Source organism: Glycine max, chromosome 7 (genome assembly GCF_000004515.6).
Source record: "Glycine max cultivar Williams 82 chromosome 7, Glycine_max_v4.0, whole genome shotgun sequence".
NCBI lineage: Eukaryota > Viridiplantae > Streptophyta > Magnoliopsida > Fabales > Fabaceae > Glycine > Glycine max.
In genome coordinates this window covers 14,100,945-14,125,355 of record NC_038243.2, presented here as the reverse complement: position 1 = coordinate 14,125,355, position 24,411 = coordinate 14,100,945, and the positions used below count along the sequence as shown (strand labels likewise).

Sequence of the window (24,411 nt, the reverse complement as noted above, 5' to 3'; positions counted from 1 at the left end):
AGAAGTAATTTAAAACTATTTGGTAATAAAATATATTTATAAATAAATTTCAATATATATATATATATATATATATATATATATTTTAAATTCACATTATTATATAAATATTAATCAATAAAATATTCATATGTGAAATTTAAGCATTCAAAATATTGTCTTGTAATAAATATATTAACTAATTTGATTTAAATTCTTATTTAGTATAAAAATTTTAACCTCATAAAATAATTTTTTTGAGCACAAGATTTATTGATAAATTTATTTAAAATTACTTTATATGATTTCCAAGTAAAATAATTTTATAGGATTTAAAAGTAAACAAAAATTATTATTGAGTCTTATATATAAAGTTGTATTAAATATTTAGAGAAATGTATTTTTCGTTCTTAATGGTCCTACATTGTCTCTTGTGAATCATACTTGTGGTATTTGTCATAACGAAAAAACTAATTCAATTGATGGTATTATTGATGAAGTAATTTAAAAATATTTGCAAAAAAATATTTGATAAATTTAATATATTTGTTTATGTGAGAAAATAATACTATTATATAAATATGATGATTCTATAGGATTGCAAAGTAAAAATAGATATGGTTGAGTCTTGGATATATAGTTGTATTAAATATTTAGAGAAATTTTTTTATCATCTATAATAATTTCATCTGACATGAGTAGAATTTTTGTTCGTAAATAATATTTGTGATTTTTATCATAAATAAATTTAATTAATTTATTATATTTTTGATGAATTAATTTGAACATATTTAGTAATGAAAACATATTAAATAAATAAATTATAATATAGTTATTATATATTCATATAAAAAACTTAACATTATTATATATATGTTAATCATTAAAATTTTCGTTTATAAAATTATTAAACATAGAGCAAAATTTTAGTTTGTAAGAAATATATTAACTAGTTAAATTTAAATTAATTTTTGATATAATTTTTTTGACATCATAATATAAATATTTATATTTATAATATGATTATAAATAAATAAATTTATGTATCATTAATATAAATAAATAAAATTAATATTAAATTCAGAAAGTCTTAGTATAGTTATTACACATAAGTAGTCTATAAGTTATGAAGAAACAGAAAATGTAAAATAAAAGAAAGAAACAAACAAACATAAAAAAAACTTAAAAATAATAGATCAAGAAACATAAAAGAAACAAAGAGAAAACATAAAAATAGAAAACATTATAATATTTTAAAAAAGAAAAAAATAAAAAAATATAAGCAACCGTAAAAAGAAGGAAAAATAAAAAAAGTAAAAATGAAAATTATAAGAGAAAATGTAAAAAAAATATTCAAAACTGAAAAGAAAGAAAAGGAAAGTTGGGATGAAAAAAAATCTCCAAAAAAGATGACAATTGTCCAACAGGAATTACATAATAAATTTTGTGATGATTATTTTTTATTTAATAATTAGTTTTTTTTCATATATAAATTATAAATAAAAATCATAGGTTTAATAAGTATTTATATATGTAAAAAAATATTAAATTTATTTAATTATCAATTGCTATAAAACATCTAAATACATCATTCAAGTCATATTTATTTAATTTTTAATCATTATAATAAACATCTAAATATAACATTCAATTAAATATAAAATTTGTTTAATTATCAAATTTTATAAATAAATTAAATGAATAAAAAATTTCTAAAAAAAATAATTTTTAAAAAAGTAAAACATACGGATTAATAAAAAAAATTTAAATCTCAAATTTTGGTTTCAATATTTTTTATGACTACCAAATTTAATATTTCAATCATTATCTTAAACTAACAGTCTTTTCATATTTTAAATTTTAAATTTTGGTTTCAATATTTTTCATAACTACCAAGTCAAATATATTTTTAAATTTAATTTCAATCATTATCTTAAACTAACAATCTTATCATATTTTAAATTTTGGTTTCCATATTTCTTATAACTATCAAATTTAATATATTTTAAAATTTGATTTCAATCATTATCTTAAACTAACAATCTTATCATATTTTAAATTTTAAATTTTAGTTTTGATATTTTTTATAACTACCAAATCAAATATATTTTTAAATTTGATTTCAATCATTATCTTAAACTATCAATCTTATCATATTTTAAATTTTAAATTTTAAATTTTGGTTTCATAATTTTTACAACTAACAAATTTATTGTACAATTCAAAATTATGTTTCAATATTTTTATACAAATTTTAATTATTACAAATTTTGGTTAAATATTTTTTGTAACTAACAAATTTAAATTATTTTTAATTATGATTTCAATATTTTGAATAAGTAACAAATTGAATATCTTTTAAATATTTGTTTTGATTTTTTTAAAAAGTTATACAAATATAATATAACAATATTGAAAATTAATTGTTTCACCAATCTAATCTTAATTTTAGCAATCTAATCTAATCTTAGTAATAACTAATATATTTTTTATAAATAAAATCAATACTTAACATATAAATCAGAAAAAATTATAAAATTTTACTAACATTACAAAATAACATTACACTACGAAACAATTTAAATAATAATTGACAAATTAAAAATTTCAAAAAAAGCAAATTTAGAAGGAAAAAAATTGAATAAAATTATTCAACAAAAAAAACCCTCATACGAATCAGCAATCCGTATCGGTCATATGGATTGCCAATTTGTATGAACCATCCGTATGAGATTTTTCCAGAAAAATGCCATTTTTTTGTTGGAGAGGAAGAAGAAGAACCACAACAGTGCGGGAAGTGGAGGAAGAAGAAAGAAAGAAGAAAAACCACAGCCGCGCCGAAGGTGGAGGAAGAAGAACTGCAAGAGGAAGAAGAAAAACCACAACCACAAAGAAGAAGAAGAACCGCAACAAGGAAGAAACACGAACCACCAGGAGAATGAAGGAGATCACGAGGAGAATGAAGAAGACCATGACGTGCGTGAAGGAGAATAAAGAAACAGAAGGAGAATGAAGGAGACCACCACGAGGAAGAAGAAGCGCAAGACGAAGGAAGAAGCATTGTGGCGTAATGACTGTAGCACGAAGAAGTGCAACACGAAGGAATTACTGTAGCCCTATTTATATTAATAGGATGAAGGACATTTTATTCCTTTCACCTAGGGTGCTGGGTGTCCAAAGTAATACCCTTGGTGGTTTTATTGAAGTTGTGGTTGAAATAGTTTGAATGGAGCCTGTGTCCCAAGAAGTTTGTAAAACCTATTTTCTTTGGTAAAAATAAAATAAAATAATATATATATATATATATATATATATATATATATATAATATTACATGCATTTGTATAGTGGTGTGTTATATATATTTGCTACATGTAAATATATTTAAAAGCTTTGAAGTTAGATATATTTTATTATTATAATACATGCTTATCTATTTGTCGAGTATATTTTGTAGTTAGTTAATTGAGACTTAGGGGTGCATATCAGTGTTTTATACTTACTGTTTTGATTTGGTTAATGTGTTTGTACTACATTGAGTTTATATTGTTATTAATTAATTAACATTGAGGATGATATAGTGTTGCTATGATATGATTTTGAAAATTATTCGAGTCGATGTATATGTATATGGGTTGTGTCTTGTAAACATTGCTATGAATGTATAATATGATATATGAGTATAAGTGAAGTATGTGGTGGATTGTGAGATTCATGTATTGAGATATTGTATGTATTGAATTGTTAGTTATGAACTATGCAAACACACAACTATAAGATCCTTTAAGAGCGACGAGTTCATGAACGATGAGTTTTGTAATGGGCTCTATTGTGGGAACCCGACAAGTTTAATCACTAGAGATGCGACGAGTTAAAACAATTTTGAAAATAATTGAGATTTTGAAAACAATTGAGTAGTTGTGTGTATTGCATAATTTATAGGTAGAGTCTGTGCGTTAAAATGCTTTCTAGGTTAAACCTAAATCAAGAGGGAGAGACTCTTATGGACTCCTCGAAGTTTAGGCCTTGGGGGTAAATACACTCGGTTAGAGTGCTCCTTTAAGCTTATGCCGATCCTACATGGTTGTAACATTCTCGCAAAAAACAGAGTGACATTGACTGGTCTTGTCATGTACTTCTAGGCGTCCGACGAGATTTTTCACTGAAAATGGTATCACATTGCATGTAAGCTTGAGTCTAGCGTATCTGTTGCATAACGTTTGTGTTTGATTTTCATTGAGCTAACAATTGAGGTTTTGGTGTTATTTTTTAGAGTGCGTGAACTTGAATAAGTGTGAATAATGTGTGTGATTTTGTTAAGTGATGTTTCACCACCAAGTATTATATATTTCGCATGCTCTAGTGTTTTATTATATACGAATGTGATAACTCATTCCCGATGTGTGTTCGTGTTTTGGCTGAATGCCATTTTGTTTCAGGTGAGCCAATATATGATAAGTTTCATGCTGGAGATGGAGAGACTTAGCCTTTGCCAGGAAAATGCTCTTATAAACGGTGCATGAGGTTTTATTTCATATGTTACTATTCCATGAATAGTATAGTTTTATATTTTTCGCTATTAGTTTGACTTCTCTTCATTCATAATGGATGACCTTATTTTGAGCCGAGATCATAGTTGTGAAACCCGGTCCGGTCATTGACCCGATCAAGGTAGTGAGTCAGTGGTACAACCGGTGGGACAGTAATTGGTCCGATTTGATCCGATCTATATTAAAAAATTTAAAATTATATATGTATATATATTATATATAAGTATATAACTAACATTATTGGATTAAGAAAAGTCCATTCATAATTTCATACTCCAAAATCTAAAATAACAATTGAAGTATTAAAGTTGATAACACAAGTGAAGTGTATTAGTAATAAAAAAGTATAAATAACAACAACCTAAATTAAAACACAAGTCCAATTTTCGTAAACAAAATGAGCCCAGAAGCCCAATTTCCTAATAAACAAAAAGAGTGTGAATAAACTTTAAGCACCCCCATTATTGTTTTCTGCACTCCCATTATTTTTTTAATGTGCACAACCCAGTCTGGGTTTTTAAAACCAGCCGGGTCACCGGGTTTTCACAAAATTGGCCGGGCTTGGCCGGGCCATCCCGGGTCACATGCATGAGCGATCCAATAGTGAAACTAGTCCCGGTTGGACTGGTCCGATCGGCCAGGCCGAACCGGGTATGATCGAGATGATTTTATTATTTATTTGAACAAGTTCTATTATGATGTTAGAAAAGTAAATGTGAATCTTTTACCCTTTTTGAAATGCTTTTATTTAAATGTGTTTTAAAACTTTTAATTAATTCCGCATTCCTATTCCTTTTATTATTAGTACATATATGTGTGGGGTAGAGGGTGTCACAAAGTTCCTCTCCAATATATTAGTTAATATCCATAAAGTCCTATAATTGCTCCCTGCTTTGGACATGTTGAGTTGCCAAGTTGCTGAAGTTATGTGATCTTCCAGAATACTCCTTTATAAGTTTAAAGAAGAAGGAATCTTCTTTCTCTAGTAACTTTGATGGTTCATCATACTCAGCAACTCTTCCTGTAACATAAGATTGCATTAAGAAACTCTCTTGGCAGTCTTAACATATATATATTTTACTTCCATTATCATGTTTACATTTTTGTCATTGTGTCTGTGTGCATGATGTGTTTGTGACTTTATTTGGATGTGAAGTATTCATGAATGTCATACATACAGACAGACAGATAGATAGACAGAAACACGTACCATCACTGAGCACCAAAACCAAATCGCTATCAATAACTGTGTGGATTCTATGAGCTATTGTGACAACAGTCCTATCTTTGAACTCTTGGCTTATGATGTTCTGTATCACCCCATCAGTTGCAGAATCCACTGAGGCTGTTGCTTCATCTAGTACTAATATGCTGCTTCTCTTCAGCAGGGCTCTTCCAAGGCAAAATAATTGCCTTTGGCCCACACTCCAGTTATCACCATTTTCAACCACTGAGAAAAAGCATTCTAGTCAGTTTAGTAATGATTACTAGTACCACAAGCATGATCAAACTATGCAAGTTCAAAGATGATGAATTTAACCTGGGAATTCCAACTTCTCTTCCTTGGCCCTTACTAGGTGACCTAGCTGACATTTATCTAGAGCCTGAAAATGAAAGTCATTGGTAAATGATGATAATCTTTGAGAAAACATTTCACACTTCATTTTGGCCTTATATGAAAAAGAATCTACATTTAGTCCCTAAAACACACCATTTTAGCTTTAGATCGTACATGAAAAAAACTCTTCTTACACCATCATCAGCAAATGGTGAGAACTGATTTGTGTGTTTTTTTTTTTCATGCAGGACTAAAATCTAGGTTTTTATATATAGGGAAAAAACAAACAACAGTGTCAAGTGTAGAAACACAATTTTTTAATTTGACCTTTCTTTAATCGTAAGAGAGCCTTTTTTTTTTTTTTTTTAATGAAATTGTATTGTATGCAATCAGTGAATATTTTTTTCTGGTTACTCTTTGATGAGTAGATATTTTTAACTTTGCTCATAATGATAGAGACACATTGGCTTCCATTTTCATGTCCTTGATCTAACTGTTTGATTAAATTATTTACCTCCCACACTTCAATGTCAGAGTATTGCTGCAATGGGTCCAGGTTTCCTCTAACAGTGCCTTCAAACAAGGCAGGGTCTTGTGGAATAATGCTAAGCCTTGACCTTAAGTCATGGAGACCTATCTTGCATATGTCCACATTGTCAATTATAATGCTTCCTTCTCTTGGTTCAACAATCCTGAAAATGGCCTGTATGAGAGTTGATTTTCCACTCCCGGTACGCCCTACAACACCAACTTTCTTCCTTCCAGGAAATGTGCAAGTGATGTTTTTCAACACAGATGGCAGATGTTCAGCATAACGTATCTGCGCACATTTTTTACGTAGTAGAATATAAGGAAAAACTTATGGACACAAAATGAAAATTGTAATTGAAAGAAATATGTTATGAGGAAATAGTCAATGAACTGACAATATAAATTATTTTAGGCTGTCATCCAATAAAAAATTGTCTGGTATAATAAGTTTATTGACTTTTATAATAATTATCTTAAAAGTCATATCTATCATGATTTTTGATTGGTTGATAGTATAAAACTTTTTACACCTATAATGCATAACTCATGTTATTGAATACATGTATGTTTCTACATATAAATATATTATGATTTCTGATTGGTTGACACTGTAAAACTTTTACACCAGCAGTGCATAGAAATTAAACTCACATGTTATGTATGCATCTATGTTGATACATATAATAACATATTCCTTATATGAATGAACATTCATATAGTAACATGTATGTTCATATGTCCTAAATTGTTGCTATCTTGAACCTGCAAATTTTTGAAACATATTGTTCCAGTTTCTGGCCAGTTGCTAGGTGGTCTGCTGTCTTCAATCACAAGAGGTGCTTCACTTGTTATATTTGTATATTGAAGGATCCTTTCAACTGATATCATCTTGTTTTCTGCATTGCATATGTTCCATATAACTGAAGCTTGCAACACATTCAGATTGATCCCATATGTTACTGCCAACCCAGCAATACCTGCAACAAATCCAATGCAGAAAAATTTAATCCTTAATTGACGAGAAGTGCACTATCTGATTATAACTTTGTATGTTTTAGTGAAACATGAATGCTTCTGATTTATATTTGTTTCCAAATAAAGACTTAATTCTTACTTGGATTGATTATTCCTTCAGGGAGGCTCACTAGCATGACTAGTGAGAAGGCAAAAACAAAATTTGAAAGTAAATTCAATCTGAAAGAAAGCCATTCCATTGCAGACACATTATGAAACCATGGCCTTGAGAAGCCATCCACAAGGAGAAGATTTGTGTATATGAAACGGCCTTCCTGATCGAAAGCTCGTATTGATGCTGCTCCTGCTAATGATTCTGAAAAATGGTGGAGAATTGGAGTGATTTGTATCTGTGCTAAGCGAGCCAGTTCTCTTGCTGTTGGCGTATAATATCGCTGAAATAAACATCATTCGACTTCTGTTAGAATGCGACAGTGAGGAGAGACTAATTTCATAGTCTTTTTCTGTCTAGTAGTTTAAGATGAGTACTATCACTTCCTTATTCTGTTTTAAATGTTAAATTTAAAATTTAAATATATACTTCACATAGTTTTTAACATCCAATTCCAATGTCTAAGTTTTAACTTTGTTGCATTACTGATATGACTTTCCTTGTTTATATGATAAACTTGAGAAATCGTATTATATCTTGTATAAATTTTGAAACTAGAATGTATCTCACTTTTTTCTGTCCTGTCATAGATCAAGGAAAAAGGATCACATACTTGGTACCATATGCAGACTGCAGTTACTGGAATGAAGATGACAAATACTTGCCATGCCACCTGACACATCACTGCAATAGTGCCTAGAATCTGTATTATTGAGAAAGCACACCATCCTATTCTGTTTGCCATTTCCAAGTCTAGCACACTTTGATCTGTGGAAGCCTGAAATAAAAGTTTTCAAGTGTTGGAATCATTGTAAAAATAACACTTCAAGGAAGATCCAAAGAGACATCCAATTGTTTTAAAGTATAAAACAATACACATCCAGATAACCATGGATGAACTATTGCATTACTTTTTGGCACTTTACAATGAAAATCATTAGTCCATTTCATTGTGTTGGAGAATATACAAGTCCCACACTGGTGCAAATGAAGAAAAAATGTATATAAGTTGTGAGTGCTTGAGTCTAAAATGTCTCAAGCACCCTCAACTTTTTAGTTCTCTTTGTTCTGGTGAATGTGGGACTTCTATGGTCTCCAACATATTATAGTCCTTTTATGGTCAGTTTGGGTGTGTTAAGAAATACTGTTGTGATAGTAATAATAAACATAAATAGAATCGATATGAATGCTTACCCTGTTCAATATTCTTCCAGTTGGTGTAGAATCAAAAAATGCCATGGGGGCACGGAGCACACTATGCAACATCTTTGTGAAAAGTGTCTGTGCTGTCCAAAGTCCAGCATTTAACACCATCATGGCTCGCAGCAAAACACAAAATGAACCAGCAACTGAGAGTGCCATATAAATAAGTAGTATGAAATTCATGTCAAATATAGGCTTAGCATCACTACTTGTGGGACAAACCCAAGCCATCCAATAGTTACTAGCAATCTGAAGTATTTGGAATGAAGACTGTGCCAAGAGAATGAGAGGAACCAGAATTCCCCCTTTGACAGTGGTCAAATATTCCCAGTAAACTTCTTTTGCTATGCTTCCTGTTTCTCTTTCCTCTTCTTGCACCAACTTTCCATCATTTCCTTTGCCCTCTGGAGGATTGTCTTGCACTGAGTCATGCTGTGTTTGCACATGTTGATGACTTGGCTTGGAGCTGAAGTTAGATTCCCCTTCTTCAGCTATTGAATTTAAATTTGTTCTACTTGAATTTTCAGCCACAATAATTGACTCTAGAGCTTTGCTGTGAGCACCAACTAAAACTTCAAATCCTATATTTTGCTTTAGAAGATCTTCAAATTTTCCAGCTTGTGCTATCCTTCCATTTTGCATCACCTGGTTTTCATTTGGGTCAGTTGTTGTTATATAGTAAGCCACAATGACAATGTGACACAATCACAATCCTACTTAAAATTACTACAATATATACATGTTGATAAAAAAATGGAAAAAAGTAAATACATATTAAAAATCTAGTATCAAACATTTAGCTCTCTTAAACAATGAGTAGTTTAACAGATTTTAATGTCTCTTACTAGCATAATTTGATTCATTCTTCAGTGATGAAAGAAAGCAATAAACAAACTTTCACACTGCATTTACCAGAATGAGGTCTGCTGCTGGAAGAAACTCAACTTGGTGTGTAACAAAAATTATAGTTTTCTCTTTGAGAATCCCCATAAGGCACTCCTGCAGAAAACAAGTGGAACACATAGTAAAGCAATTGTTTCTTAAACCGGTACTCATACCATGAAACATCTGCATATTTGAAGCATAAAGAAAATCTAACTAACCTTAAAGAGGTGGGTGCCAGTGTGAGCATCAACAGCACTGAAAGGGTCATCAAAAAGGTAAATGTCAGCATCCTGGTAAACTGCTCTAGCAATCTGTATCCTTTGCTTCTGTCCCCCACTCATGTTAATCCCTCTCTCTCCAATCTCTGTCATGTCACCACATGAGAATAGCTCAAAGTCCTTTTTCAATGCACATGCCTCAATAGTCTTCTCATACTTATCACCATTGTACTCTTTTCCAAAGGTAATGTTGTCCTTTATGTTTCCAGTCAGTATCCATGCTGATTGTGGCACGTAAGCCTTTGTTCCACTGATCTTCACAGTCCCAGATTGTTTATATATTTCTCCCAAAAGGCCTGATAGCAAACTAGACTTTCCTGAACCTACAGATCCACAAACTGCTACCTTCATTCCCCTCTTAACTTTCAACTCTATTTCATCAATGGTTGGAGTTTTTGATTCAGGATCCCAGCTGAATCTCCCTTTCTCAATAACTATGTCAAATTCTGTTTTGTCCTTTGCAACATTTTCAATGACATCATGCTGGATTTCTTCCTCGCGGAGGAAGGAAGCGATCCTATCGACTGAAACTTTTCCTTGAGCAATGGCATTGAGCAAGTCAGGCAGGCTAAATATAGGATCCTGCAACATTCGGAACGTGGCAAATGCAGACAAGACCCTTCCTGCTGTCAGTTCAATCCCCATGAACATGCATGCCCAAAAAGTTATCACAGAAATGAATGTAGGTGACCCCCAAAAGATGAAAGCAGAAAATGCTGCTTGCCTCAATGACTTCATTAACCAATTGTACTCTATCTGCCTAAGTGCTTCTATCCTTTGAGAAAATTGTCTGTCCCATGCTTGAAGTTTCAAAGTCCTCATGTTTCTGAGGATTTCTGAAGTGGCTTTCATCCTGTTGTCCTTGGCGTCCATGATCTTGGCTTGGTATCTTTTCTGTATCTTTGTAAGAGGAATGTTCAAAGTCATCACTGCCAATGTAGCAGCTAATGCAGCCAATGAACCTAGTCCTAGATTTGTATGCAAAATGAACACTGCCAAAGAAATTTGAATAGGCAGCATCCATATCACATTCACATACCAAACAAAATCTGTGATTCTCTGCACATCTACACTCATGTAATTCATTATCTCACCGCCCGTGTGACTTTGCCGCGATCTACTTGAAAGATGTAAGCCCTTCTGATATATATGCGATATCAATGCCGCTCTAAGGCGAAGGCCTAATTGTCTGGCACCGAAAATCCATTGCCTCTGAGCTATGGTCTCAACCATTTTGGCACACAGAAAAGCCAGTGACAGAAGGTATCCGCTCTTCAAGCCGCGCGATCCCTTTTCTCCTAGGAAATCCACAAAGTCAGTTATCAAGTATGGACCAACATATGATGCTGAAGCATTTACCACTGCAAACAATGCATTGATTGCCGCTTTCTTCCTAGCAAACAAGTAGATTGACTTGTAGATAGATGGATTAGCAGTGCCATCTTTCTCTTTGACTTGCCTAAGGCTCTCATCAAAGGAGCATGTTAGAAACTCAGCAGAGTCATTGATGTCAACATCAGGAATGTCATTCTGCTCAAGGGGTTTCTTATACCCTACTGCAAACAAGGGGTTGAGCCAAGAGAAATTTATGAGTTGGAGAAGTGTGGCTTTTCCATATGGAGATTCCTTTAGACACTCTGAATGCCTCTCAGCTTTCTCTCCAAGAAGTGGTTCAGATGCACCATTTGTGGCAAGAAGGACAGTGCCTGTCTTCCCTCTTGTGGAAATAACCAAAAGGCATGTCGAAGCAAGCAAACCAAGGAAATCTGCACATTCTCTTAAACCAATCTGACCATTGTTGATGACACTGAAATGGGCATGAAGGGCTGTGGTTATGATACACAAAATGAAACTGCAAAGCCACCAAGCCCTCAGAATCCAAGGGAAATATGTGTGTGATTTTGATATCTTCCATATTGCTATAAGACTAATTGACCATGATAGCACTTGAACTATCTCTGATGTGAAGGCCTGAAGTTTTGAGGTGCATTGAGTCTCATTATTGAGCATCAGCAATAGCTGTGATGAATGAACAACCAACAACAATGTGGTGCAAACAAAGGTGAGTTTGTATGCAAAACCAAATTTGATTGCAGTTGGATGCATCATTTTTGTGGCACCATCTGGGACCTTGGTTTGCTTGCTGAACTGGCTCACATATTTTCTTAGGAGTTGGAATAACAAGATCACTAAGAAACCAAGTTCCACAGGTAAAATAATATGCTCCAACAAGCATGTTGATTCTAAGGGCTGCCATGAAGTCCAAAACAGACTTTTGAACTCTGTCAAAGTCAAACGATCATTGATGTCAATGTCATAAAGATACATGCCATATAGTATCATATTATCAAAACTTAATGTTTAATGCTAAACTGAACCCAGACTAAACTTTGAATCCTATCCAAGTTAAATGGACAAATTAAAATTGAGATTGCACATGAAAAAATAAATGCAAAACACTGTTAATGCTAACATTGTTATAAACTTGCGCAAGATACAACTCCTCTCAATAGCGTCGAAAAAGAAACCTCTCCTCAATGGAAAATATTTATAGGTCAATAAATTGGAAGCTAAGCTACCAACTACAAAGCAATCATCCTAATAGTATCAAGCATATTAATTAGTAACCGAATATCGATCAAAGAGGTCGATTAACTTATCTACAAGTATTTCTAAGAGATAAAAATAAAAAGATAAAATATATTGAATTTTTTTTCTATAGGTTAAAATTAATTTATGCATAAGAAAAAATAAACTTTTGGAGAAGTTAAACTAGAGAGCTTTGACAAAAATTGGAGTGCATAATTTGATTTTGTGCAACAAAACAAAAATTCATTTTACCTTTTTATAGGAGGTATTTTTTGTATTTATTAACGACAAAATTATCCAAACATAACCATAATCTACAATACTCTTAGAAAATAGATAAGTTATGAGCTAAGAGTTACGAACATCGTTATTAAGTGTATGTATTGATAACTAACTAACTCTTGCTTGGAAAACATAATTACTTATTTTTTTAATTTTTTTTACTATAAAGCTAATAAAAATAAGTGATTATTTCTTCAAGATAAATCAAACAAAACACCCACTAACAACTCAAATTGAATTCTTTATCATGCATGAAGGTACTAAATATTCTCGTCAAATTGTAACACAAACGTTACATATGAGAAGTTTAAATTTACGATGCCTTTGAAACATAGGGAATTTTTTAGACTAAAATGCATTGTATGTGTTATTCTCATCTTTGTTCGATTTGTTTATGTATTTGGAAAATTAAGGAAAACTATATATATATATATATATATATATATATTGTTGGACATTTTAGTGTAATTGATCTCTTTATTATGTTAAAATAAGAGTGCACGCTTGTTTTAATGTAATAACGAGATGTTCGGTTTAGGCAAAAGGTTGGAAGTTACATGGAAGTTACTAAAACTTCCATTAACGGCAATTTTTTAAAAATAAATAACTTCCATCAACCGCCAAAAACCACCTGTTCTTTGATTATAAATAATCATCCTGGTTCAGAAAGCATAACATGTGAAAAACTCACAAGACCAAAACAAAACTCTTGAATTATAATCTTCTGATTTTATCCGATTGAACAATTTTGGTTGAACCCCGAAATTTGATTCAATCTGAAAGTGTTTATACACGACTTCAGATTTATCCAGGATTATCTCGATTTTCAAATTAACCAACAAAAGATTGAATCAAATTTTCGAGATGACGAACGATAGTTCGAAGATGACAAGCAAGTTTGCGAAGTTGGACAAGTTTGAAGGGCAGGATTTCAGAAGATGGCAGAAGAAGATGCACTTTCTCTTGACAACATTGAATGTGGTGTATGTGCTGAGTACACCGATGCCGGTGTATATGGAAGGCGAAACTCTGGATCAAACAAGGAAGCGTTCGAAATGGGAGAACGACGATTACATTTGTCGTGGACACATTCTGAACGGTATGTCTGACTCTCTCTTTGATATTTATCAAAATGTTGAGTCTGCTAAGGAATTATGGGACTCTCTTGAATCCAAGTATATGGCAGAAGATGCCTCAAGTAACAAATTCTTAGTTAGTAATTTCTTTAATTACAAAATGATTGATTCGAGGCCTGTTATGGAGCAATATAATGAACTGCTGCGGATTTTGGGTCAGTTTACTCAACATGATTTGAAAATGGATGAATCCATTGCAGTTTCATCTATAATTGATAAACTGCCTTCTTCTTGGAAAGACTTCAAGCATACCTTGAAACATATGAAGGAAGAGTTGACTCTGGTTCAACTCGGTAGTCATTTCATGATTGAGGAGTCGCTGAGGGCTCAGGAAATTGACAAAGTCAATAATAAAACCGTAGCAGGTTCCTCTTCCGTTAATATGGTAGAGGAAAGTGGAACAGTTAAGCAAAATTACAATGCTAAAGGTAACAAACGAAAATTTCAAGGAAATAAGAACAAAGGTCCAAACAAACAGACAAAATTGTCATGTTGGAAGTGTGGGAAACCTGGTCATTTAAAGAGGGATTGCCGGGTGTTCAAAGGAAAGAACAAGGCTGGTCCAAGTGGGTCTAATGATCCTGAAAAGCAACAAGGTCAGATTGTAGTGAATAATTTTAATTCGAATACGAATTCAAATTATGTATCACTAATATCTGATGCATTCTATGTGCAGGATGATGACGTTGCTTGGTGGTTTGATTCGGGAGCAACAAGCCATGTGTGCAAAGATCGTCGTTGGTTCAAGGAATTTAGACCAATCGATGATGGCTCTATTGTGAAGATGGGCAATGTTGCAACTGAACCAATCCTAGGATTAGGTTGTGTGAATTTAGTTTTTACTTCCGGAAAAAGTTTGTATTTGGATAATGTCTTATTTGTACCTGGTATTCGTAAGAACTTATTGTCTGGTATGGTTTTAAATAATTGTGGTTTCAAGCAAGTACTTGAAAGTGACAAGTACATCTTGTCAAGACATGGTTCGTTTGTTGGATTTGGTTATCGTTGTAATGGAATGTTTAAATTAAACATTGATGTTCCTTTTGTTCATGAATCTGTTTGTATGGCCTCGTGTAGTTCTATAACTAATATGACAAAATCAGAAATTTGGCATGCTAGATTAGGACATGTTCATTACAAAAGATTAAAAGATATGTCAAAAACAAGTATGATTCCTCCTTTTGATATGAACATTGAAAAATGCAAAACTTGCATGTTGACCAAGATCACTAGGAAACCTTTTAAGGATGTTAAAAGTGAGACTAAAGTCTTAGACCTTATTCATAGTGATTTGTGTGATTTGCATGCTACTCCATCATTAGGTCATAAAAAATATCTTGTTACTTTTATTGATGATGCATCAAGGTATTGTTATGTATATTTATTAAATACAAAAGATGAAGCTCTTGATAAATTTAAAATTTATAAGAAAGAGGTAGAACTTCATCAAAATGGGCTAATCAAAACTCTTCGTACGGATAGGGGAGGTGAGTATTATGATCCGGTTTATTTTCAATCTACTGGAATAATACATCAAACTACAGCTCCCTATACACCACAACAGAATGGTGTAGCCGAAAGGAAGAATAGAACCTTGAAAGAAATGGTGAATTCCATGTTATCCTATTCGGGTTTAAGTGAAGGATTTTGGGGTGAGGCTATGTTGACAGCATGTTACTTGTTGAACCGAATTCCTAACAAAAGGAATAAGGTTACCCCATATGAACTTTGGCACAAAAAGACACCAAATTTGAGTTATCTCAAAATTTGGGGATGTAGGGCTGTAGTCAGGCTTACAGAACCTAAAAGGAAAACCATAGGTGAAAGAGGTATAGATTGCATATTTATTGGATATGCTGAACATTCTAAAGCATATAGATTCTATGTGCTAGAATCTAATGATTCTGTTGCTGTGAACTCGGTTATAGAGTCACGAGATGCTATCTTTGATGAACAAAGGTTTACATCTATACCTAGGCCAAAGGACATGAATTCCATGTCGAAAGTCTCAGTTAATATTGAGGATATACCTTCAACTAGTACTGAAACTAGAAAGAGTACGAGAGTAAGAAAGGCTAAGTCATTTGGTGATGACTTTCAACTCTATTTGGTTGAAGGGTCAAGGAATGATATTGAATTTCAATATCAATATTGCCTTAATGTTGAGGAAGACCCAAAGACTTTTAGTGAAGCAATGGCTTCAAGGGATGCTGTATTCTGGAAAGAAGCAATCCAAAGTGAGATGGATTCCATCATGCAAAATAATACTGGAAATTGGTTGACTTACCTCCTGGATGTAAGCCATTAGGATGTAAGATGATCTTTAGGAGAAAGATGAAAGTGGATGGTACTGTTGACAAGTACAAAGCTAGATTGGTTATCCAAGGCTTTAGGCAAAAGGAGGGTATTGATTTTTTCGATACATATGCTCCTGTTGCTAGGATATCCACTATTAGACTGTTGTTAGCACTTGCTGCTATCCACAATCTGATGATTCACCAAATGGATGTGAAAACTGCATTCTTAAATGGTGAATTGGATGAAGAGATATACATGAAACAACCTGAAGGGTTTGTTATGCCAGGAAATGAAAATAAGGTGTGTAAACTGATGAAATCTCTTTATGGCTTGAAACAAGCGCCTAAGCAATGGCATCAAAAATTTGATGAGGTTGTGTTGTCTAGTGGTTTTGTTATAAACCAAGCAGATAAATGTCTATACAGCAAGTTTGATACTCATGGCAAAGGAGTTATCATTTGTCTGTATGTAGACGACATGTTGATCTTTGGTACCGACCAAGATCAAGTTGATGAAACTAAGGCATTTTTGTCTTCTAAGTTTGATATGAAAGATATGGGGGAGGCGGATGTGATCTTAGGAATAAAGATCAAACGTGGAAACAATGGATTTCCATCTCTCAATCACATTATATTGAGAAGATATTGGAGAAATTTAATTTTAAAGATTGTTCTCCGGTAAGTACTCCCATTGATCCTAACCTGAAGCTATTACCTAATAAAGGTGTAGCAGTGTCTCAACTTGAATACTCAAGGGCGATAGGATCACTCATGTATGCAATGATTAGTACTAGGCCTGATATAGCTTATGCTGTTGCTAAACTCAGTAGGTTTACAAGTAATCCTAGTTCTCATCATTGGCAAGCTATGAATAGAGTATTCAAGTACTTAAAGGGAACCATTGACTATGGTTTGACATATACTGGATTTCCTTCGGTTATTGAAGGTTACTCTGATGCAAGTTGGATAACCAATATGGAGGATTATTCATCCACAAGTGGTTGGGTATTCCTCCTTGGAGGAGGTGCTATCTCTTGGGCATCCAAGAAACAGACCTGCATTACAAATTCAACAATGGAATCTGAATTTGTAGCTTTAGCAGCAGCTGGTAAAGAAGCTGAGTGGCTAAGAAATCTAATCTATGAGATTCCATTGTGGCCCAAACCTATACCTCCCATGTCTATCAGGTGTGATAGTCAGGCAACTTTGGCTAAGGCATATAGTCAAGTGTATAATGGGAAGTCTAGACACTTGGGTGTTAGACACAACATGGTTCGGGAGTTAATCATGCATGGTGTGATATCAGTGGAGTTTGTGAGAACTCAGCATAATTTGGCCGACATTTAACCAAAGGGTTAAGTAGAGATCTCGTAAAAAGGTCGGCTGTGGGATTAGGATTAAAGTCCATCTGAAATCTCTTATGTTAAGATACCCAATTCCCATCTAATATGACATTAGGTGCTGAATTCAATGTGGAAAGCTTAACATGTAGAGATTGGAACACATCATCGAAAGTATCCCAAAAGGAATGTGTTCGGTTCTGTAAGTTAAGGAGGTTGAAGTATAACTTCTCAATGGTTCTTTTGAAAAATTGCATTTACAGGTGCAAGAAAGAAAAGGACTACCTATATAAGCATGAAGTTTAGCCGCTTCAAGAAGCTGGGACTTGGCTTTGATATGCTTATGAAGGATAGGGACACAGGCTAGTAAAACTAGTGTCGAGCAAGAGTAATGTTATAAACTATTGTGCAGATTATCTTCATGTATTCATTATGAATAGAAAGGGTTCAATCCTTAGTGACACCCTGATATTCGAATATTTGAAACGTGTAATTTGCTAAGATGAAATTCAATCGTCACGATATTTCATCTATGCAGTAGTTTGTGGTATGTTATGACTTTGGTGATTTGATCGGTAATTACACTAAAATGGGGGAGGTTTGTTGGACATTTTAGTGTAATTGATCTCTTTATTATGTTAAAATAAGAGTGCACGCTTGTTTTAATGTAATAACGAGATGTTCAGTTTAGGCAAAAGGTTGGAAGTTACATGGAAGTTACTAAAACTTCCATTAACGGCAATTTTTTAAAAATAAATAACTTCCATCAACCGCCAAAAACCACCTGTTCTTTGATTATAAATAATCATCCTGGTTCAGAAAGCATAACATGTGAAAAACTCACAAGACCAAAACAAAACTCTTGAATTATAATCTTTTGATTTTATCCGATTGAACAATTTTGGTTGAACCCCGAAATTTGATTCAATCTGAAAGTGTTTATACACGACTTCAGATTTATCCAGGATTATCTCGATTTTCAAAATTAACCAACATATATATATATATATATATATATATATATATATATATATATATATATATATATATATATATATATATATATATATATATATATATATATATATATATATAACACGCATAAAATGCGTGACAAAACAATTGATGTGACAGAGTAAAGTAAAATAGTATAATATTTTAAAATTATAATTAAAATATTATACAAATAATATATTGATATAACTCTTTGTGAAACTTATTTGAAAGTGGCCTTAATTCTAATATTTCTTAGATAAACAACAATACTTAGCTATGCATGATTATACTCATAAATTAAACATACCAAACCAAATAAATCCAACTTGAACATTATTTTAATCGACCCCAGCCTACTTTGGTCTACAAGTTAAACAAGAATGTCTTTGAGCATAACTTCATATCCTCACCTCTTCTTAAAGAAAAAAAAAAGAGCAAGAATAAAAAAAATACTCAACTCTACTTATATGTATGAAATTTTTAATTGTAATCAAAACTTAAATAAATTTACTGTTATTTGATTTTTTTTTTTTTATGGATATCGAATATATTATATGTAGAGAGTAAAATAAAAGAAAATAAAATATACTAATCGGTATTCTCTCTCAACTGAAATATAAGTAAAAAAAATTAATGTATGTTGAATTAAAATATAAATAAATTTTAATTAATCTTCTCCTAATTAATAATAGTATTTTTAAAATATCTTTTATTTGATTAAAATTTTATTTTCAATTATCTTCTTTTCTTTTGTCCTATGTAATTAATGTAAAAAGTATTTTAGGAAATAAATTAACTATTTTTATTGAGTCTATAAAAAATTAAATATTGTTAACTAATTTGTTAATATGTGTGATTTTTTTTTTAATATTTCAATTTCAAGGAGTATTATAAATTATATGATGTGATAAGAGGAAAAAAAATAATAAATTTTATTCGATAAAAACAAAGTCTATTTATCATTGTTCATTTAAAAATTCAGAAGACTAGACTTTTATAGCCGGTAATAGTCATTTTTAATTAATTTAGACTAGGTCTGCAAGAGTGCCCACTGTATCCACTCTGAGTATCATTTTTAATTATCTAAAGAAAATATATAATTTTAATATCATTTTAAACTGTTTCTGTCAAATTAAAGCACTCGTACGAAATTACGCAGACTTTGTCCGCTTCTTAATCTTAATTAATTTATGTCCTATATCCTTTAAGTCATCGTTGTCCCTTAGTCATTAATTAACTAGGTTTTTTTACAACATTAATTAAGTAAGTTAAAATTTGACCATCACCAATTTTTACAATAAATAAATAATGAGATAGCTTTGGAATCACCGCTCAGTGCACACAGTTGGCAAAATGCCTACCGCACACAGAATGTACAAACAAACAAAATATATTATTTTTTTTGTCCACAAACGAAATAAATCAAAGGATGTTTGTATCATTGTCTCCTCGAAAACACAAATTGAAATGGACAAAAAACATTCAAGCCTAGAGGCTTGAGGCTGTAACTATTAGGAATAATTTTAAATGAAAATTATTTTTATTTTAATAATTCATATAACAAAAATCAATATTAAAAGTTGGTGTTAATTAATTACTATTTGAAATTTCTGATTTTAAGTAAAAATAGCATAAGAAACTCTTTTGAATTCTCTACCTAACTTTTGTAACGTCAAAATCCAATTGTTTAGGTGTTGTTTACTTCCCACCTTCCAAGGTACGTAATGGAAAAATGAAAATTTGATTTTTTGAACAAGATAAGGCCACCATGTGGAAAATTATATTAGTGGAAAGCGGTGGAAATTATTTGAGGACATAGATCAATGAATTCACCCTATATATACGAAGACAACATCGTCGCTGACAGCTACAACATGTGGTTCGTCACTTCAATATCAAACCAATCAATTTCTAGTATGTGGAACCTACTAGGAAAGCACTTCAGTGGAAGACATGAGTTTAATAATTCATAATCCTAAGACATATTATATAAGTGTTGCACTTCACTTTGGATACGTAAGATAACAACAGCTTAGCTAGGTTTATAATTGTTGAAAATTATTATTTTAATTACAAGCAAAAGTTACTTCTAGTACATTGTACATATACGTCAGAAAATCACAGCTTAAACAAATGAAGTCTCTACGTGTAGTGAAGAGACGTTTATGTTACCTTGGGTAGAAATGATGAAAATAAAAAAGATAAAAAAAAATTGAATTAAAATAGAAGGTAGAAAGTGTGTGTTCCACACAATTTCACCTCTCATTCACCCTATCTCCCTCCTACCTAACCAAAGTTTAGAGTGAAATATGTTTTTTTTTTTGTTGTAAAATAATTATATTGAGATTAAAATATATAATTTTATATATTTCTTAAGTAACAATGTGATTTTAAATTTGATCATCCATATATTATTACATGACTTAGATTCACGTTTTTCATTCTCATATAAAAATAATTTTATCACTAAATATCTGTATATACATAAAGAACATTACTAACATAAAAAAAAAACATAAATGATACCTACATAAAATACTCACCAATGTTGTTAAGTGATGCTTAGATGCTACATGATGGACATGCAAAATGTTGACTATCTCTGTTTAATAACAACTTGATTCCTATTTAGAATCAATCTTGGAATGGCATAGTGAATTAGATATAGATCTATGAAATTATCTGGTTTCTATATGTTTTTATTTTTGAGAGTGATCATTGAAAAAGTTAGAATGTCAGTAATATACTCTATAACATTCTTTAAGTTAATGATGACATTTATTATGCCATATATGAATTTGAACACATTATTGTGTTGCTAGCATTTCTATTTTTTTTTATATAAAAAAACTACATATTTGCATATTATGCATCAGTAACATGTAATTCCTTCAAAGCGTTAGCTATCTCCCCTCTCCCAAACTCACACACACATCACATCCTCTCTGTTTTATCAAATCTTAAAATCTCTTATAACTCAAAGAAAGATCCTTCAAAACATTGGAGGGAACAAGGAGTAGTCATTCAGACAAGTGAAGAACAAAAACACAATTGGAATAAAATATGTGAAGTAAAATGCTCACACAAAATGCATTCCGTGATAACAAGAACTTGAAAACTACTTTTGCTTTAAATAATTTCTCTATGTTTGAACTTGAATACTAGTAAAATGAATTACTCTCTTTCTGTCGTTTTCATACATTTGGTTTTCTGTGTTTCATGTAATGATGTGAGGAAAAGGTGCATGAAACTTGTAACAATAATGGTTAGAACTTACTGGTGGCACCAAATATCTTGTAGAAGTCCTCCAAAGGCATGCTTGCTTCTCAACTTGAAGCTCCAATTCTATTTTTAGTTCTGCAGGAAAAGTGTTACATATGATTGGCCTTAGATTCATCATGTTATTATAATAATAATAGCAATATAACAATAATGTATACACACATGAAAATATGTACTAACCACTAACATTTTAATGGGTTTAGAGCTTTTGAGAGCAGAGGAAGCAAGCATGGGAATTAGAGAAAAAGGGAAAAGGCGAGGGTGTCATATAGAGAGAGAAGAGGCAGAGGAGATTTCTAAGAGTACTATAGTGCTTTTCATCAATAGAAAGAGGGAAGGAACAAGTTTTTAAAGGCAAAATTATGTGACCAAAATATATATTTATTTTTCTGGTCAATTTTCGTGTTGAGAAAGGAAATTGGACTGTTAGACGTCACGTGCGTGTCTACATAATTGGATTTTGGCAAGTTATGTTCGATGTTAGTTCGTGGTCTTCAGTATGCAAAGAAGGATAGCAAAAGCTGAGAAGCATATTACAAAAAACAGATCTGATGGACCCATGAATGTTAAAAGCAAATCAAGATGAAGAGATGAATGTACTAGAGTTCAATTAATAACTTTAATGATTAACTTAATTGACAACATATTTTTGAGTTCATAAAAAATATTTAAGTTTGATTTTCCCCCAACATGTTTTCAACATAAAAAGTTTTATGTGTGATTAAGTCTTGATTGAAGACTAATAACATAACCAGTCTAAGAAATCGAAAGATATCTTAGAATTTCACCTAGAAACCAACCTTCATAATTACATTAATTAAAAAAATAATCTATTGACAAATAAATTTCTAAGTAACTATTAAAAAAAGAACGATCAAGTACACGATATTTTTACTTGTTAAGTCTAGGAACGCAGATGTATATTGTCTTATTCATATTATAAGAGAGATTGTTTCTTGAATTTGAACATGTGATCCTCATGTAATCATAGAAGAGCATTGCTATTTATTACCCAAAACAAACATACGGATTTATACAGAAGATAAAAATTGGCCTGTGACAAAAATCAGAAGATTAATTAGTAAACATAAAGGGAACAATATAAATGTTCATCTCATTTTGGAGTAAATTTGAAGTGGAAGACAACAGAGATAGGAAGAAATAAAAAGGTGGAAAAAAAAAAAAATATATATATATATATATATATATATATATATATATATATAATTGTGTTTGCATATCCGTTGAATTGGACAGAACGTCAATCAACTCTTCCTTTTTCTTGTACATTTCTGCCTCAGAATGAGATAATTGTCCGTTCAATGGAAGTAAAACGCAAATTCAAACACACCTTAAGCAATGCGATAGGAAAACATCTAAAAATGAAATAGGAAACTCAGGAATTGACCCAAATACTCCTTTACAATCACATGCAAAAAAGAAAAAGAAAAATAGTGTATGTTTATAATTACTAAACATAAAAACCTTGAGAAACCACACTTCTTTCTCTCTTGTACAACTTCGTGTTAACCCTTTACGGATAAGTATTTCTCATCATAGAAACCAGGTAAAGAAGTTAAATAATTTAACGAGCATTTGGTAATATATGAAAAATATATTCCACATTTTGAGTTGTCTGGGTATGAAGTATTTGGGAATCAGATTTTTTTTTTTAAAAAACATTTCTTTTTGGTTGGGTTCATTTATGGATCTATTCATCTATATGCACATGGTATTCAACTATTAATCCTTACCCATAATGCAACAACAACAAAAAGTTCTTGCCCATACCATACTTGGTTAAAAAGATAAGATTTCTTTAATCATATCTCAAATTGCGTATGTAAGTACAATAGTAATACACGGTACGAATGTTTCACACATGAACAAACAAAATAGTGAAGGAAATCAATAGTTGTAACATACCTAGATGTCAACATCTCGAGCACAATCTTCGAGTTTGTGGTTGGCGAATGATTCATAAGGGTGTTTGAGATTGGATTAAAGATCAGAATTGTGTGAGAGGTTCTGAATTAATCCTTCAAAAACACACCAAGCTAGAATTTAATTTGATTGATGCTTTGTTTTTTTTGTCACGACGTGGGTATAGAGTAATAGTGTGATACAGAGAGAAAAACCCTTTGATTTGGATCACAATTTTACCTAGAAGGAAACAAAAAAAGAGGTAGACTTCCTTTATTAAAAACATTGTTTTTGGAATTTTTAAAAAATGTTTTTTTTGTAAATAAAAGGGATTTTAAAAAGTAATTGTGAATGCATAAATGTATATGGACAGCTATAACAACAAACACACTTGCATATTATTTATCTTATCGTATCCTAATTGGAAATTTGCATCCGAATAGATCTAAATTTTTGA

The 24,411-nt window shown here is 31.6% G+C and overlaps 1 protein-coding gene across 4 annotated transcripts; it reads right to left on the bottom strand.

Annotated features, from left to right (window-relative positions):
* Window positions 1-5,294: 5,294 nt before the first annotated feature.
* On the bottom strand, window positions 5,295-24,145 carry LOC100809749 (putative ABC transporter C family member 15). 4 transcript variants are annotated; one of them, XM_014777954.3, is made up of 12 exons: window positions 23,958-24,145; window positions 22,027-22,106; window positions 10,050-12,391; window positions 9,859-9,945; window positions 8,938-9,591; window positions 8,357-8,521; window positions 7,732-8,026; window positions 7,380-7,594; window positions 6,601-6,906; window positions 6,069-6,132; window positions 5,739-5,978; window positions 5,295-5,549 (listed from the first exon to the last, which is right to left on the bottom strand). In XM_014777954.3, exons 2-12 carry the CDS (start codon window positions 22,064-22,066, stop codon window positions 5,404-5,406), a joined length of 4,554 nt encoding a protein of 1,517 aa, XP_014633440.1. In that variant the 5' UTR covers window positions 22,067-22,106; window positions 23,958-24,145; the 3' UTR covers window positions 5,295-5,403. The 4 variants fall into 4 exon arrangements, 3 of the variants coding, with proteins under 3 accessions (XP_014633440.1, XP_003530102.2, XP_014633439.1); XM_003530054.5 differs by lacking the exon at window positions 23,958-24,145 and adding an exon at window positions 22,212-22,836; XM_014777953.3 differs by lacking the exon at window positions 23,958-24,145 and adding an exon at window positions 22,219-22,836.
* Between the last annotated feature and the right edge of the window lie 266 nt (window positions 24,146-24,411).

Excerpts from the sequence above, each read along its gene's own strand:
- LOC100809749 (XM_014777954.3), bottom strand. The coding sequence starts at position 22,066 with ATGCCTTTGGAGGACTTCTACAAGATATTTGGTGCCACCA. Across the intron at positions 5,979-6,068 it reads AGAGAAGTTGGAATTCCCAG|TGGTTGAAAATGGTGATAAC; the intron begins GTTAAATTCATC and ends GCTTTTTCTCAG. Across the intron at positions 5,550-5,738 it reads GGTTTTGGTGCTCAGTGATG|GAAGAGTTGCTGAGTATGAT; the intron begins GTACGTGTTTCT and ends CTTATGTTACAG.